The sequence below is a fragment of the Phymastichus coffea genome, unplaced genomic scaffold, assembly GCF_024137745.1.
Source record: "Phymastichus coffea isolate CEN01 unplaced genomic scaffold, Cenicafe_Pcof_1.1 PCOF00016, whole genome shotgun sequence".
Taxonomy (NCBI): Eukaryota; Metazoa; Arthropoda; class Insecta; order Hymenoptera; family Eulophidae; genus Phymastichus; species Phymastichus coffea.
In genome coordinates, this window is record NW_026706827.1 from 542,230 (window position 1) to 556,087 (window position 13,858).

At 34.7% G+C, this 13,858-nt stretch overlaps 1 protein-coding gene across 3 annotated transcripts; it reads left to right on the forward strand.

Annotated features, from left to right (window-relative positions):
• Nucleotides 1-9,954: 9,954 nt before the first annotated feature.
• On the forward strand, nucleotides 9,955-12,692 carry LOC131675147 (KICSTOR subunit 2-like). 3 transcript variants are annotated; one of them, XM_058954010.1, is made up of 10 exons: nucleotides 9,955-10,202; nucleotides 10,285-10,389; nucleotides 10,467-10,613; nucleotides 10,709-10,860; nucleotides 10,934-11,074; nucleotides 11,145-11,283; nucleotides 11,375-11,568; nucleotides 11,635-11,785; nucleotides 11,866-11,976; nucleotides 12,040-12,688. In XM_058954010.1, exons 2-10 carry the CDS (start codon nucleotides 10,309-10,311, stop codon nucleotides 12,211-12,213), a joined length of 1,290 nt encoding a protein of 429 aa, XP_058809993.1. In that variant the 5' UTR covers nucleotides 9,955-10,202; nucleotides 10,285-10,308; the 3' UTR covers nucleotides 12,214-12,688. The 3 variants fall into 3 exon arrangements, with proteins under 3 accessions (XP_058809993.1, XP_058809994.1, XP_058809992.1); XM_058954011.1 differs by having other exon boundaries at nucleotides 9,955-10,389; nucleotides 11,695-11,785; nucleotides 12,040-12,692; XM_058954009.1 differs by having other exon boundaries at nucleotides 9,955-10,389; nucleotides 12,040-12,687.
• Nucleotides 12,693-13,858: the final 1,166 nt, after the last annotated feature.

A 13,858-nucleotide genomic window follows, 5' to 3' on the forward strand; every position in this document is an offset into this window, starting at 1 on the left:
GGGCCAACTTCGGAAAACCGTAACCTTCGGTTTGATCCGCGCGCGCGACTTCCTCTACCCAAAGCCTAGCAGAGACTCCCTGATTTTCCGCGGCGATCAGCAATTCGAGCGCTCTCTCTCTCTCTCTCTCTCTCTCTCTCTTTCTTTCTTCTTCTGCGCCATCTGCGTCACTCCAGCAGTCAGCTCAGCCCGTGTTCAGCACCTCGTAAACAAAAGGTCCAAGCATGAGTGTGTGTGCCAAACGTACACACTCTCAGCCTGGCGCGGCGCACGGACATTTGCGAGAGCTAAACGGACGAGATCGGCCTAGCCGAGATTCTCCGTCACAGTACAATAAATCTTAAAAATATCTTAAAAATTGTCTCATAAAATATATTTAAAAAATAATCTTCAATCTTCGGAATTCTTTATATAATTGGTACTTATATACCGATAGATCAGAAATTCCAATTTGTTTTCTTCTCATTTTTTCCAAAATAAAGTAATACCGCTCTTTGAGGTACTCATACATTCTGCACTCATCAGTAACTGTTAAAAATATAAAAAAAACATGAACTCACTGAAAACTTCATAACTACTAATTTTCTCATTTTCAATATAATGATTATTACCATTTGGTTTAACATCATCACGAATGTAAGGATTCTTCTGCAACTCTTCGGAGACGTACAACATACACTTGTTTTTAACTGCCTTCATACTCATCAAACTAAATTCTTTCGCAGATTTCTTTTGCACTTCTCGAATTAAAAAAAGATTTGCTTATGCAGCTCTATTTCTTCTCCCCTAGTAAAATCTATTTCCGTAACGCCTGACAGCTTTCTAAACTCGGCCATGATGATGATATAAATTTTTGCAAATAAAAAAAGCAATATATTGTTCTTTGTTATTGGTACTGATTACTGACAATGAGTGACGACACTATACACAGCGACGATCCGACAGAAAGTGACAAAGTGTAAAGTGTCGAAGTCGATGACCGAGTCGAGGTTTCGCGCAAAACAAAAAACGCTGTGTTTACACCGCCCAATAATCCTTTCTTAAAAGAATTCTTTCTTAAAAGAATGATGGATAAAAATGTGTCGCCGACATCCAGCAATCTGATTGGTTGGGGCATAAAAAGGCGCGAAAATTTGAATCTTGACATTTTGAAATGCTTTGACCAGTAGTGGGTAGGTAAATTACCATAGGTAAAATACATAGTTTTTGACACGTAATTGACTATGTATATTACCTCTCGAACTTTCTGAGTTTTTGACAACACGTTTTGACATCTTTTCGGCCATCGCCGTGGGATGGCGCGCCGACGCGGTGTGCCGGTACTGCCGGTGCGGTACCGGTCTAAGTCAGGTCTTTTAAAATCTGTTAGCAAAGCATGCACTCTTCCTGCAAATCCGTTATCCACGACACTTTTTGCTAACAAATTGCCGTTATGGCTATTACACGTTACGTGCCAAATCCCAACAAGTTGACCCATGAGAATCATCACAGCTGCACTGTCACTGATAACAGCGTATATATTAATATTATATTTTTCTCTTGCCATTCCAATACATTCGTCAACCACTTAACGCAAAGCTTCCCCAGTTTCACGATGAGTACTGAAATTCCAGGTGTTCAAAAAAATGTACTTTCTTCTCTGCATGTTGTCTAAACGAAGCATGGCAATAACATTTTGTTTATTGGCCGCCTTATTTTTCCATCCGTCTATTAACAAAACTACATTATTTACACCCATATTTGCTATTGATTGCTGTAACTCGTTGAATCGATTATTAAGATTACTGTTGGAGAGAGTCTTCTTACTTGGAATAATGTAATTTGGATTTAAGGATTGAATGAAATTTCTAAACAATGGTGATTCGACTATTACGAAAGGTATGTTGCATCCAAAAAAAATAGCCTAAGCAATCTGTCCAATTCATTACGATCAATATTAGCTAAAAAAAATTATTATCATTATAAATTTGAATTCAAAACATTTTAATAAAGACTATTTTAGATCATCTACATTATTATTGAAAAATATCGTATATATACCTGCCATTTTAATAAATAATCCAAACAAGAAAACTAGGAAAAATCACTAATTCCTGAACAGTTAATAATATATGATTTTTCTGAAATATGATTCGCTTCTTCACTTTGGTATAAGATTTGAGGTGAATAACCGAAATTTTCAAATGAAGAATGATAAATTACCTGGTACTAGTACTATTATTACTGTTTAGTGTTTATTGTGAAAATTAATTTTACAAAAACTGTGATAATTGTTATATTTAGGCTGTTAGTTTACTGTTGGAGATAAATAAATAATACCGGGCTTTCTTAGCGTCAAAGGATCAAAGGTCGAATTAAAAATATTCAAATTAGAATTTCAATTGCAAAGTACGTTGGTGTAACACTGCTGCGCATGCGTAATAGTCTTTGGAAGTTTTTGACAATCTGACATGGTTTTTGACGTTGTTTACAGCTTCTGACATGTACATGTCGAAAACCTCAAAATCATGTCATTTTCCCACCACTAGCTTTGACTATCAAGCGCATGCGCTGTGACGGCGTTGAGTTCGATTCGATTCGATTCCCAATCAGAAAAGAATCGAATCGATTAGAATCGAGTCGTGTTGATTTTGCTTGTGTGCGTGCGCACGCGCTCAACGCCATCTGCCGTGCCTTAAGACAGGCAGTCTTACTCTTCGCGCCCATTCCTGTTCCAGCTATCGCAACGACAAGAAGCCAAGACTTTGCTTTTTCATTTAGAGTGCCTCATTAATTTAATTTGTACTTAACAATAAATTGTATTTTTGTGTTCTATTCAAAACTAGAGTTTGTGTGCTTAATTGTATATATTCCCTATCCAACAGGTTATCGGCCTCAGCTACGCTTCCACTGAGCAAAACGTGGAATTTTTCGAGGTATGTAAAATACAATTAATAAAATGTTGCAAAATGGAGGTCACTCGCTGGAGCTACATGAGCTTGCGATAAAGGTTGAACAATGCAACAATAAATAAAAAGCATGGATAGCTGGAATTCTTTTAGAAAGTAGAGAGAGTAGAACGAATAAAGAGTGCGAGAAAATAAACAGAAAAGTGCGGTTTTTCTGTCGCGCTCGTTTTGAGAAATAAAGAGTTAAAGAAGGTTGTTAAACATATACGGTGCTTAGATTAGATTAGAGAGGTAAGCAGAATAACTATTCGGTGAGTGACAAATAGTAGTTCGCGAATTATAGGCGAAACAAGTGTCGGTGTCATGGGCGACATTTGAATAAACGGTTCGACGCCATGACACCCGGCTAGACATGTGCCGACAGGAAAGCGCGCGACAAAGGCACCACTCCGCGCACGCGCAAGATTAAGAGAGATAAAGAGATAGAGTGCGCACGCGTCAGAGCAAGAGAGATAGAGAGATAGAGTGCGCGCGAAACAGAGTAAGAGAGACAGAGAGATAGAGTGCGCGCGAATCAGACAGAGAGAGAAGTATTCGAGAACGCATGTTGCTAAGGAGTGTTCACGTTGATAAAGTGACACAACCTAAAGTCAGTACGCATAGTAACTTGACCGACACGAGGCAGTGACCCGGTATGGGAACGCCTGCGCGTTACAGCATGCACATCATAAAATGAGAATATACCGAGCATTATTGTAAACAATTTAAATAATATATGAATGCAATAATTTAATTATAATAAATATCATTATATATATATACATACTTATGTTTAGAATGTGTAAATTAAATTAAATTTCAGCAAATTAATATTAATATAATTAGGGATATTTAGAGATTAAACTCAAACAAATAGAGCTTATTATTTAGAGTATGAATAGAGCATTGATAAATATATACTGATGTATATATATAGAATATCCTCTCCTACAAAAGTCGAGATTGTTGCACTAGGTATAGTCGACATCTCTAATGACTTTGACAATCAACTAAAGGATCGGTCTGCTATTGCGAACGTGAGCGATCGCCCCTCTTAAGTAACTTGCGCTACGTATAGCCATCTGAAATGAGGTATCACGGGAACAGTATCGGTCGATCTGATAGCTGAATGTCGGTTCTCGGACTATACCTGTCGGACGTATCTGACAGATAATAGAAAGAAAACCACACTGCAGCCTTTCTAAAGGAGAAACATTCGGTAATATTTTTTAGAGAGATGGCTAACAACAGTCTACAAGCTGCAGAGGAGATGGAGGGCTTGTCCATCGACGACCAAACCACCGGTCAAATCGCCGGGGTCACTGACGAGACAGGTACACATGTTTACTAAAAGTTGTATCCTTTTTTTTGAGTCTAGAGTTAAACTATAACACAGTATTAGAGAAATAGAGTGCGGATCCGTAATTAAAACCAAATCGAGATAGTACCGAATGCTTAGTTAGAAAACTGTATTGTAGCTTCAAGAGTAAACAGCGACACAACAACATCGAGTGTCGCCTCGTCAGTGCCTGAGACTGATCCGACCAGCCAAGCCCCTGAGTTTGCGACGCCTATCACAGCTGCTCAATATGTCGCCGAGACAAGAGGCAGGCGCAATCAACGCCTGATCGTCCCTCGCAGGCAAAACCTGAGACCGGCAAGCTCCCCAAGAGATGATGAAAGGGAAGCCAAGATGGATAAAATCCTGGCTACCGTAGAGAAGATGGCCGAGGTCCAGGCTAAGACCTGGCCTCAGATCGGTGAGGCTCTTAAAGAAGCCCGGACCATGATGGAGGCCTCGTTAGAGTCAAAGAGGCTCGAGATTAGACAACTAGAGGTAGGACCCAATAATAATAATAAAGATACCGACTTAAACTCGAGCGTTATAACCTCATCACCGTTAGTTAGCACTAGAGAACACCCTTTTTCAATCAATAGAATTTTAGAGGAAAATACACAAAACCTAGAGAATACTAGAGCAACAGAAAACCCATTTAGAGTCAATAGAACCAACATAGAGAGTACAAACTTTGAGAACGGTCGGAACAGCCTTACGAATGATATTAGTAACCAACTCCACTAAACTTTCGGTGCTCTTGCCAAATCAATAGAAAGTACGAATTCCACATCAAAGGCATCATTCAAGAGGGATTACACCCTTACTTCAAAGGCAAATCTCAACGTATGGCTGGACCGACTGAACTCAGAGTTATCCGCGAAAGAGTTGTTAGATGTAATAGACCCTAGAGTTAAAGCCAAAAGAATTTTCGACATAGACGAGTTAGATAAAAGGAAAAGATTAGTTAGAGACGTGATCATTAACCACTTAGACGAAGACTACCACAAATTAATCCTAAATGTAAATGATCCCATAGAGATAATCACTAAAATTAGAGAGCATAGAAGGATAGAGGCTAATACGAACGACGCAATAGTGAGGGAAGAGCTGTATAGCATCAAATTAAACAAGAAGGACAAGGTTTCCGAATTTTTAGATAAGTTTGACTCGATCATAAGAGAATACGAGTTATGCGATACAGCTATTCCACTCACGGATGCTGAGAAAACGTCCGCGTTCATGAAGGCCGTAAAAGATGCATACCCGCGAATTAGAGAGATGGAGATAATAACAAAAAATACCAAAAATAGAGGAATGACATTAGAGGAAATGAAAACCTTTGTTCGACAGTTAGAGGCTGACATTAGAGGGTCCAGCGGAGCAGGAGCATCCGCAGTTTCTGCAAGCGTGGCTAGGGCCGGGTCGGCCAGGACTGGTTCCAGTGGGACCAACAAGTGCTTCCGATGTGATAAGCACAATGTGGACCACCTCTCGGACACTTGCCCACTGGTCCAGTTCGGGCTGTGGTTCTGCTACGTTTGCAGGGACTACGTCTCGCACACCGGGAGAACGTGCCCCCGCCAAAACCAAGCGAGTGGATCGCGAGGAAATGGGTATGATAATAGAAATAAAAATGTTAATAATAAAGGATTAAGAGGAAAAGGGTCAAATAGAGGTTTTAGAGGTAACGCTAATAGAGATAATTATAAAAGAGGTAGAGGTAAAAACAATAACTTTAGAGGGCAAAATAGGGGTAGAGTAGGAAAGCGAGGAGCAACTAGATATTACTATCCCAGCGGAGACAGCAACAAAAAGAAGTTGGTAAATGCAGCAGTCGCTCAAGTTGAAGGTAAGAGCAGAACAAATAATCAATGTAATAAAATAACATTTTTACTGGACTCTGGTGCAACAGAGCATATTATAAACAAAGCGTTTGTCCTGCAAAACCTTAAAAGAAGCTCGGGAACCTACATTAGAAGCGCAAACAAAAATAGGTCAGCCGACATAGAAATAGACGGTAGAGGCAATCTATATATAAAAGATTTAAATAACAAAGATCACATTATTAGACTAACAAACGTTGTATCTGCCCCAAACATATCTGAAAACTTAATGTCACTTAGAAAATTCGCTGATGCAGGTTTCGGTATTTACTTAGATGACATAACCTTAAAAATCTTCGACAAAAACGATGGTTCTATATTCTTAACCGGTTATTATGAAAAACCAATTTGGCTGATTGAACTAGAAGTTACAAATAAAACTGAAAATCCTGATAATCAAACTTACGATAAGTACGTCTGTAGAGCACAAATGATTACTCTGGGAGATCTCCCCAATCAACAGTCAAACGTAGAAATAGAAATAGATAAAGCAATCGCGAATTCAGAAATTGGGAGGGAGACAGAGTTAAGAGAACTAATACCTGAGTTCAGCCAATATAGACATTTTGAGAATTATACATTAGATGATCTGAAAAATGACGAACCCGTAGATGATTTATTTACTTCGTTCGAGTTAGAGAAAAGATATTCAGAAGAGTTAGATGAAGGGATGTTATGGCACGTTAGACTAGGACATCCTTCTTACGACTATCTATTAAAATTACAAAAAGAAAATAAAGAGCTAACTAATGTAAAATTCAATGAGAATATTAAAAATTGTGAAACTTGTGTAATGTCCAAAATGAGCAAACAGCCATTTAAAGAAGTAAGAACTAGAGCTGATCATCCTCTTCAATTAACTCACACTGATATAATAGGCCCGTTTAAAACAATCACACATCCTGGTCGTAAAAGATACATTATAGTTTTCATAGATGATTATTCAAAATTTGCCAAAACATACGCTATAGTTAATAAGTCCGAAGCAGGAGATTGCCTAGAAAATTATTTAAATACAATGAGAAATCTAGTCGGAAAGAATCTTAGAGCTTGCTATATAAGGGCTGACAATGCTAGAGAATTCACTGGAGGTAAATTTCAAGAAGTAATGAAACAAGAGAAATTAGAGTCAAACTTTTCCAATCCATATACACCTCCTCACAATGGTACTGCTGAACGATTCAACAGAACCATATTAGAAAAATTGAGATCTTTAATGATAGATTCTGGTTTACCAAAGTCACTGTGGAACCTAGCATTAGAAGTAGCTGTAGATGTTTACAATAGATCCCCTAACTCGTCCATAGATTATAAAAGCCCCTTAAATATAATATCCCCTGATAAGAAAAGTCATTTAGAGAAAATCAGACGGTTTGGTTGCATAGCCTATGCAAGGAAACCGATATCTGAAACCAAATTATCAGAAAGGGCAATTAAGGGAGTTCTAGTAGGACAAACAAGTAATGGATATGTCTTATGGCATCCACAATCGGGAAAACTAATTCTAACCAAACACGTAAAATTTAGAGAAAAGTTAACTTATAAAAACATAGATAAAAATGACGAAATTACTAGAGAATACAGTGTAAATTCAAATTCTGATTCTGATGAATGCGATATTGAAACACCGGAGAAAATCATAGATGTATTCGATACTTATAATTCAGAACAATCAAATTCATCAAGCAGTTTAGAGTCAAAGTCTAAAGATCTAGAGAAAACCAAAGGTAATAAAAGAAAATTAGCAACAAATATCGAACCAGAAAGTCAGACTAGAGTACAGCCTAAAAGAGGTAGTAAAGTAAAACGAGATTACAAAGCTATGGCTGAAGGAAAGGCTAATCTGGTAGATAACAGTTTTGCGTTCTTAACCTAATGTAACGAAATTGAAGTTGTAGGAGAAGACGAAAAAGGCTTCTGTTTAATGGCAACAATAAACTCAGATCCGACTAATTATAGAGAGGCAATGGAAACTGAGGATAAATTGAGTTGGCTAAAGGCAATAGACGATGAACTAGAGTCCATGCGAGAAAACAATGTCTGGAGTATAGTGAATAGACCTACGGTAACTTTAGAAGGAAATAGAGCTAACATTATCGATAGCAGATGGGTACTTAAGAGAAAAATAGATTCGGATGGAAAAACAACTTTTAAAGCTAGACTAGTAGTTAGAGGATTTAAAGACACTAATGAATATGAACTTAGAGAAACCTATGCACCTGTATCGAGATTAGCTATAATTCGAGCCGCGTTTGCTATTATTAACAAATTCGACCTCGAAGTTTACCAATTAGATGTGAAAACCGCTTTTCTAAACGGTGAATTAGATGAAGAAATATATATGGAAATCCCTGATGGAGTGAAAATAGATGAACAATCGAAAGTAAACAAAGTCTGTAAACTGCATAGAGCAATATACGGTTTAAAAATAAGCCCCAAGAAATGGAATCAAAGGTTTTCAGTAGAGGTAGAAAAATTAGGCTTACAAAGAGATATAAATGAACCCTGTCTGTTTACGTACAGAAAAAAATGGCAACATGGTATTATTGATTTTATATGTAGACGATATATTACTAGCAGGTAATGATTTAGTCAAAATGAATGCAATTAAAATTCACTTAAGCTCAGTATTCAAAATGAAGGAATTGGGAGAACCCAAAGAATATTTAAGCATTCAAATAACTAGAGACAGAAAAATTAAAGAAATATCACTAAATCAAAGTAAATACACAGAAAAGATTTTAGAGAGATTCGAAATGAAAGAGAGTAAACCGCAAAATACTCCCATGATTACTAGACAAGTTAAAACTAGAAATAATAAAAACTTAGAGAAACCAGAAAACTTTAGAAAACAGGAATATCCTTATAGAGAAGCAATTGGCTGTTTAATGTATCTTGCAAATGTCACGAGACCCGATATTTCATTTGCTGTGAATCTATTAGCCAGAAAGCAATCCAATCCTTCCCTTGAAGATTGGATAGACGTTAAAAGAATATTAAGATATCTTAGAGTAACTTCAAATCTGGGTTTAACCTATAGAGGCAATGGCGAAAATTTGGAAATATTTTCTGACGCGAGCTTTAGAGACAATATAGACTCATCCTCAACAAGTGGAATGGTTGCTCGCTTATTTGGAGATTCAGTTATATGGAGGAGCCACAAACAAAGTGTAGTAAACCTTTCGACCTGTCACGCAGAGTACTATGCGATGAGCGAAGCCTGTCAGGAAATGATTTCTTTAGATAAGGCACTTAAAGATATGTTAGGAAAAACGATGTATCCTATAATAATTAGATGTGATAACAAATCCTCTATTAGCTGCACACAAAAGGAAGGGAACCATAAACTAAAGAACTTTGATGAACAAATTGATGATATCGTTATTAATTTAGAGAATAGAGAAAGAACTGGAGTTAAAAACAAACTGTCTAAGGTGCATAGGGACTATATTAAACAATGTGTTTCTGAAGGAAAAGTAAAATTGATATGGGTATCCTCAAAGGAAAATTTAGCTGATATCTTTACAAAGCCTCTTTCTTTTGAATCCTTTAGAACACTTAGAGATGATATACTTAATATGTAAATTGTGTATGCAATTTTGTCTTTGAATTGATTTACAGAAACAGGTACCAGTAAAGACCAAGAGTGAGTAATCCATGTCTTCGAGTCGTGCGTACGCTCACAAGGGAGGGAGTGTTGATTTTGCTTGTGTGCGTGCGCACGCGCTCAACGCCATCTGCCGTGCCTTAAGACAGGCAGTCTTACTCTTCGCGCCCATTCCTGTTCCAGCTATCGCAACGACAAGAAGCCAAGACTTTGCTTTTTCATTTAGAGTGCCTCATTAATTTAATTTGTACTTAACAATAAATTGTATTTTTGTGTTCTATTCAAAACTAGAGTTTGTGTGCTTAATTGTATATATTCCCTATCCAACAAGTCGGAAAAGAATCGACGAAATAATCGATTCTTCACAAAAAGAATCGACTACTTTTTTAGGAATCGACTGGAATCGAACACCCCTACTTTCTAGTGAATCTAGTGTTCTATAAGAAGTCTGAAATAATACTAATAAGAAGCGTCTATATTCGTTGATAATAATGACTGCTGTTAGTTCATTAAAGTATTTTTTTGTAGATATGGTTTTATTATTTTACTACAATGGATCATGAAGAAGAATTTTTAAATATATTTTTTACTCAGATTACTCAACTATGTTTTGATAAAGCCAAAGAATTAGTTGTATGAAACATTTATTATTCCATAATAGGTTTACGATATTCAATAACTTTTATTCTATCATTTTAAATGTAATTTAGGAAAAAGAGCGAGAATCATGCAAGTCAACGCAAATGGGTCCCTGGGGAATGTTATTAATGCATCTTCCTCAAATAGCTGTTGCAGAAAGATCTTATGCTGATTTAGGGTTTTTACATACTAAAAATAAAGGATTTCTTAGAAAAGATGTAATATAATAATATTGTTATTATTAATTATCATAAATAAGTTGTTCATTTTTTATTCATTAGAAATAATTTTAGTAATTACTCTATTTTTACAGAATTCTTTAAAAACAATGTATGAATCATTGAAAGCTGATTTGAAAAGAGTTGAAGAAATGACTCGTGGTACAAATTCTATTGGGGCTACTGTTGCAGAAATATCTAGTCAATTATGTCAATTTATTAATGCAAGAACTCAATTAATTGATTTGTAAGTTTTAGGTTTTCACTTTTACCTATTTAAAATATTTTTCATAAATTTCACTCAATAAATCTTATTCTAGTTATGAAAAAATGTATAATATGAGTATTAACAACAAGGTAATGCGACATCAAGAGTTATTACTTTCTATAGAAGGGTTAATTGAATGTCATTTACATTCTTGTTCACATATTTCTCTAAATACTATAAAAACAGCTATAATGTAAGAAAATAATTTTATCTAAGAATGAATATAATGTTGTTTGTTTATATTTGTGAGATTGACTTTTCAGGTTGGAGTGTGAAATTTTATCGCATTTAATAAGAGCATATATTGAAATTCAAAATTGGAAATTTTTGCCATCTTTAATGGCTCTGTATGGTGTACAAACCCGCATGTCAGCATGGGAGAGAACTTTACAAAATAGAGAAGTAAATACAGTTGATAAAATTTACTAAAATTTATTGCTATACTATATTTTGAATTATTTTTATTGTTTTTTGTAACATTAAAAATTTCTAGACTTGGAAACTTGGATTTGGAGCTACATTTTTAAAAGCTAATCAACAACCAGCACTTTATCAATGGTTAATCAAATTGAAAAGTGCTATACTAGCTAAATTTTCTTTATATTTTCATGTGACGTTGAGCCAACAAGCCAGTTCTGGAGAAATGAGAAGTATTATGAGTAAACAAGCAATTGACTATTATCATAAGTAAGTTTAATAGTTTTTTTTAAATTATTGCAATACAGTAATTACATAATTAAATATTTCTACAAGATTCCAAACGTTCCAAAGAAAGCATGACTTATTAGCAGCAGTTCTTATTTTTGACTCTAGAGGCATGCAAGATTATGGACCAGGATATCAGCATCCAAAAAGAGATTGTGATAACCCTGATGATTTTTCAATTATTCTTAGCATCCCTCAGGTTAATAATATCTAAAAACTATTATTGTGACAAAATCTAAAGAAAGGGCCAATAATTTTTAAATCTTTTGATGTTTGCAGAATTTTAGTCAAAAACCATTTACTCACTGGGATATAATGAAGAAGAATATAAAAGAACGCTATGCAGATCTTATAGTTATGGATAAAATTATTTTTAGCCGAGATTCTAATGTAAGAGATTAATTTAGATAAACATATTTCTCATCTATTTTATATAAAATATGTCTATTTTAGAATTTTAGGATATACGCCATGCATAATTTAGATCCTCGAGTAACTTTTGTAGTTGTTTATGAGACCTGTAGTAAACAAAAAGATAAAGATGCACATGTAGTAACATTCATAACAGATGTATGTCTACAGATGAGATGTAACAAAATTTTTGAGAGTCTTAAACTGACTAAATAAATTTTTGATAAGTTTTTTAGTCTGGCATATATGGAAAATTTATTTATGTGACCATGTGCTATAATGCAGTTTATTAGGTAATATATAATTTATGAATACAGATATATGAAATATGCAATAAGATGTTACTTTTTTACACGAGATATAAAAACTTATTTATTCTAAAATATATTTTTTATTGGATTCAAACATTGTCTGTTTTTTATTTATTAGTATCAGCGCATGAATTTAATATTTCTTTTTGATGTTATTAATTGTTGCGAAAAGAAAAATTTTCGCGTCATTGGTAGACATTCTTTCTAATTGATATCAGCCGTCGACAGCTTATATAAATGATGATTAATAGCTATAAATTAAATTGATTAGGAACGAATATATTACTTTCAAAAACGAATTTGTTTTAAAGTCTATCCAATTAATTTAATGGCACTTTTAAATATTTCTGATTGGCCGGTACCAACGCATGTATCATATTTATTTATTTAAATTCACCAAATTTTTACTACATAGTAAAACTTGTAAAACTTACAAAGGTACACATATACGCAAATGATAGTTACAAATAAAAACTAAGTAAAAATAAAAAAGGAAAAATATTAAAGCACAGAAATTGTTGTATAATTACAATTTATTTCTGCCATCCGTCTTCGTGTAATACGCTCATTTTTAATAGCGTAGTCGTATTATCCTACATCTATTTTTTTTATTAAGTTTCTCTACCTTTTTCTTAATTGTTCATCTTAGATTTTTCATAATACTGCTAAATTTTTGACATATTTTAAAAGCTACATATTTGTGACTTCTTAAAGTAATAGTTTTGTTTACTCTTGACAATGATTCTGTGGCTAGGTTGTATAGTTCTCCATTATTGTTTCCAGTATAAAGTGCTCCTTAATAGATGCATCAGTATAGTATTTGTATACCGACAAAACACTAACTGGAGAATATTGAGTGATATAATGGAATCAACATGATAACATATACCCTTCTGAATAGACTTTGCAAAAGCTCGGCTTAGGCTTAAGCCTGATCGAAGCTTGGAGATCGAAGCTCAAATTTTCACATTTTGGCTCATTTGAAACTAAGGAATTATTTTTACCAAAATGCGTGCAAATGTTTACTATCTATGCCCAGTTGTACTAAGTTTTGCAAATGGTTGATTCTCAATTTAAACTATACAACCAATCTGATTCGGAGATTCAAATTCTATAAAAAAAATCTTTAAAAACAATTTTCAAACTTATTGATTCTTGTTATTGCATAAGGAATCTCCTCGAACCTCTGATTAGAAAAATGTATGATCACGTGAAATACTTGTAACTCCTAAATAAGTAATAGTAATTGAAAAGAAATTTCCAATACATTCATATATTTTTCTAGAAATATTTGTGATAAAATTATAATACATTAGCTATATAATTAGAGCGGGAAAGTAAATTCTTGTCTCATGTGAGGCTTACGACCGAGCGGAGTGAAGATGGAAATGCACGCGAGACTAGAATCTCTTTGCCGAATATGTTAGATACGATATTTTTCGACACTCCGTACAAAAAGTACGTACTTTACGCTCATGCAGTCAAAAATAAGCTTTTCACATATCGTATCGAAATAGTACATTATTAACCAAGGGAGTGAAAGTATTAGG

What these genes read in the sequence shown, in the direction of transcription:
- LOC131675147 (XM_058954010.1), top strand. Translation starts at nt 10,309, where the DNA reads ATGGATCATGAAGAAGAATTTTTAAATATATTTTTTACTCAGATTACT. An exon ending in ATAAAGCCAAAGAATTAGTT is followed by an intron (nt 10,390 to 10,466) that starts GTATGAAACATT and finishes AATGTAATTTAG; the next exon opens with GAAAAAGAGCGAGAATCATG. An exon ending in AAGGATTTCTTAGAAAAGAT is followed by an intron (nt 10,614 to 10,708) that starts GTAATATAATAA and finishes CTATTTTTACAG; the next exon opens with AATTCTTTAAAAACAATGTA.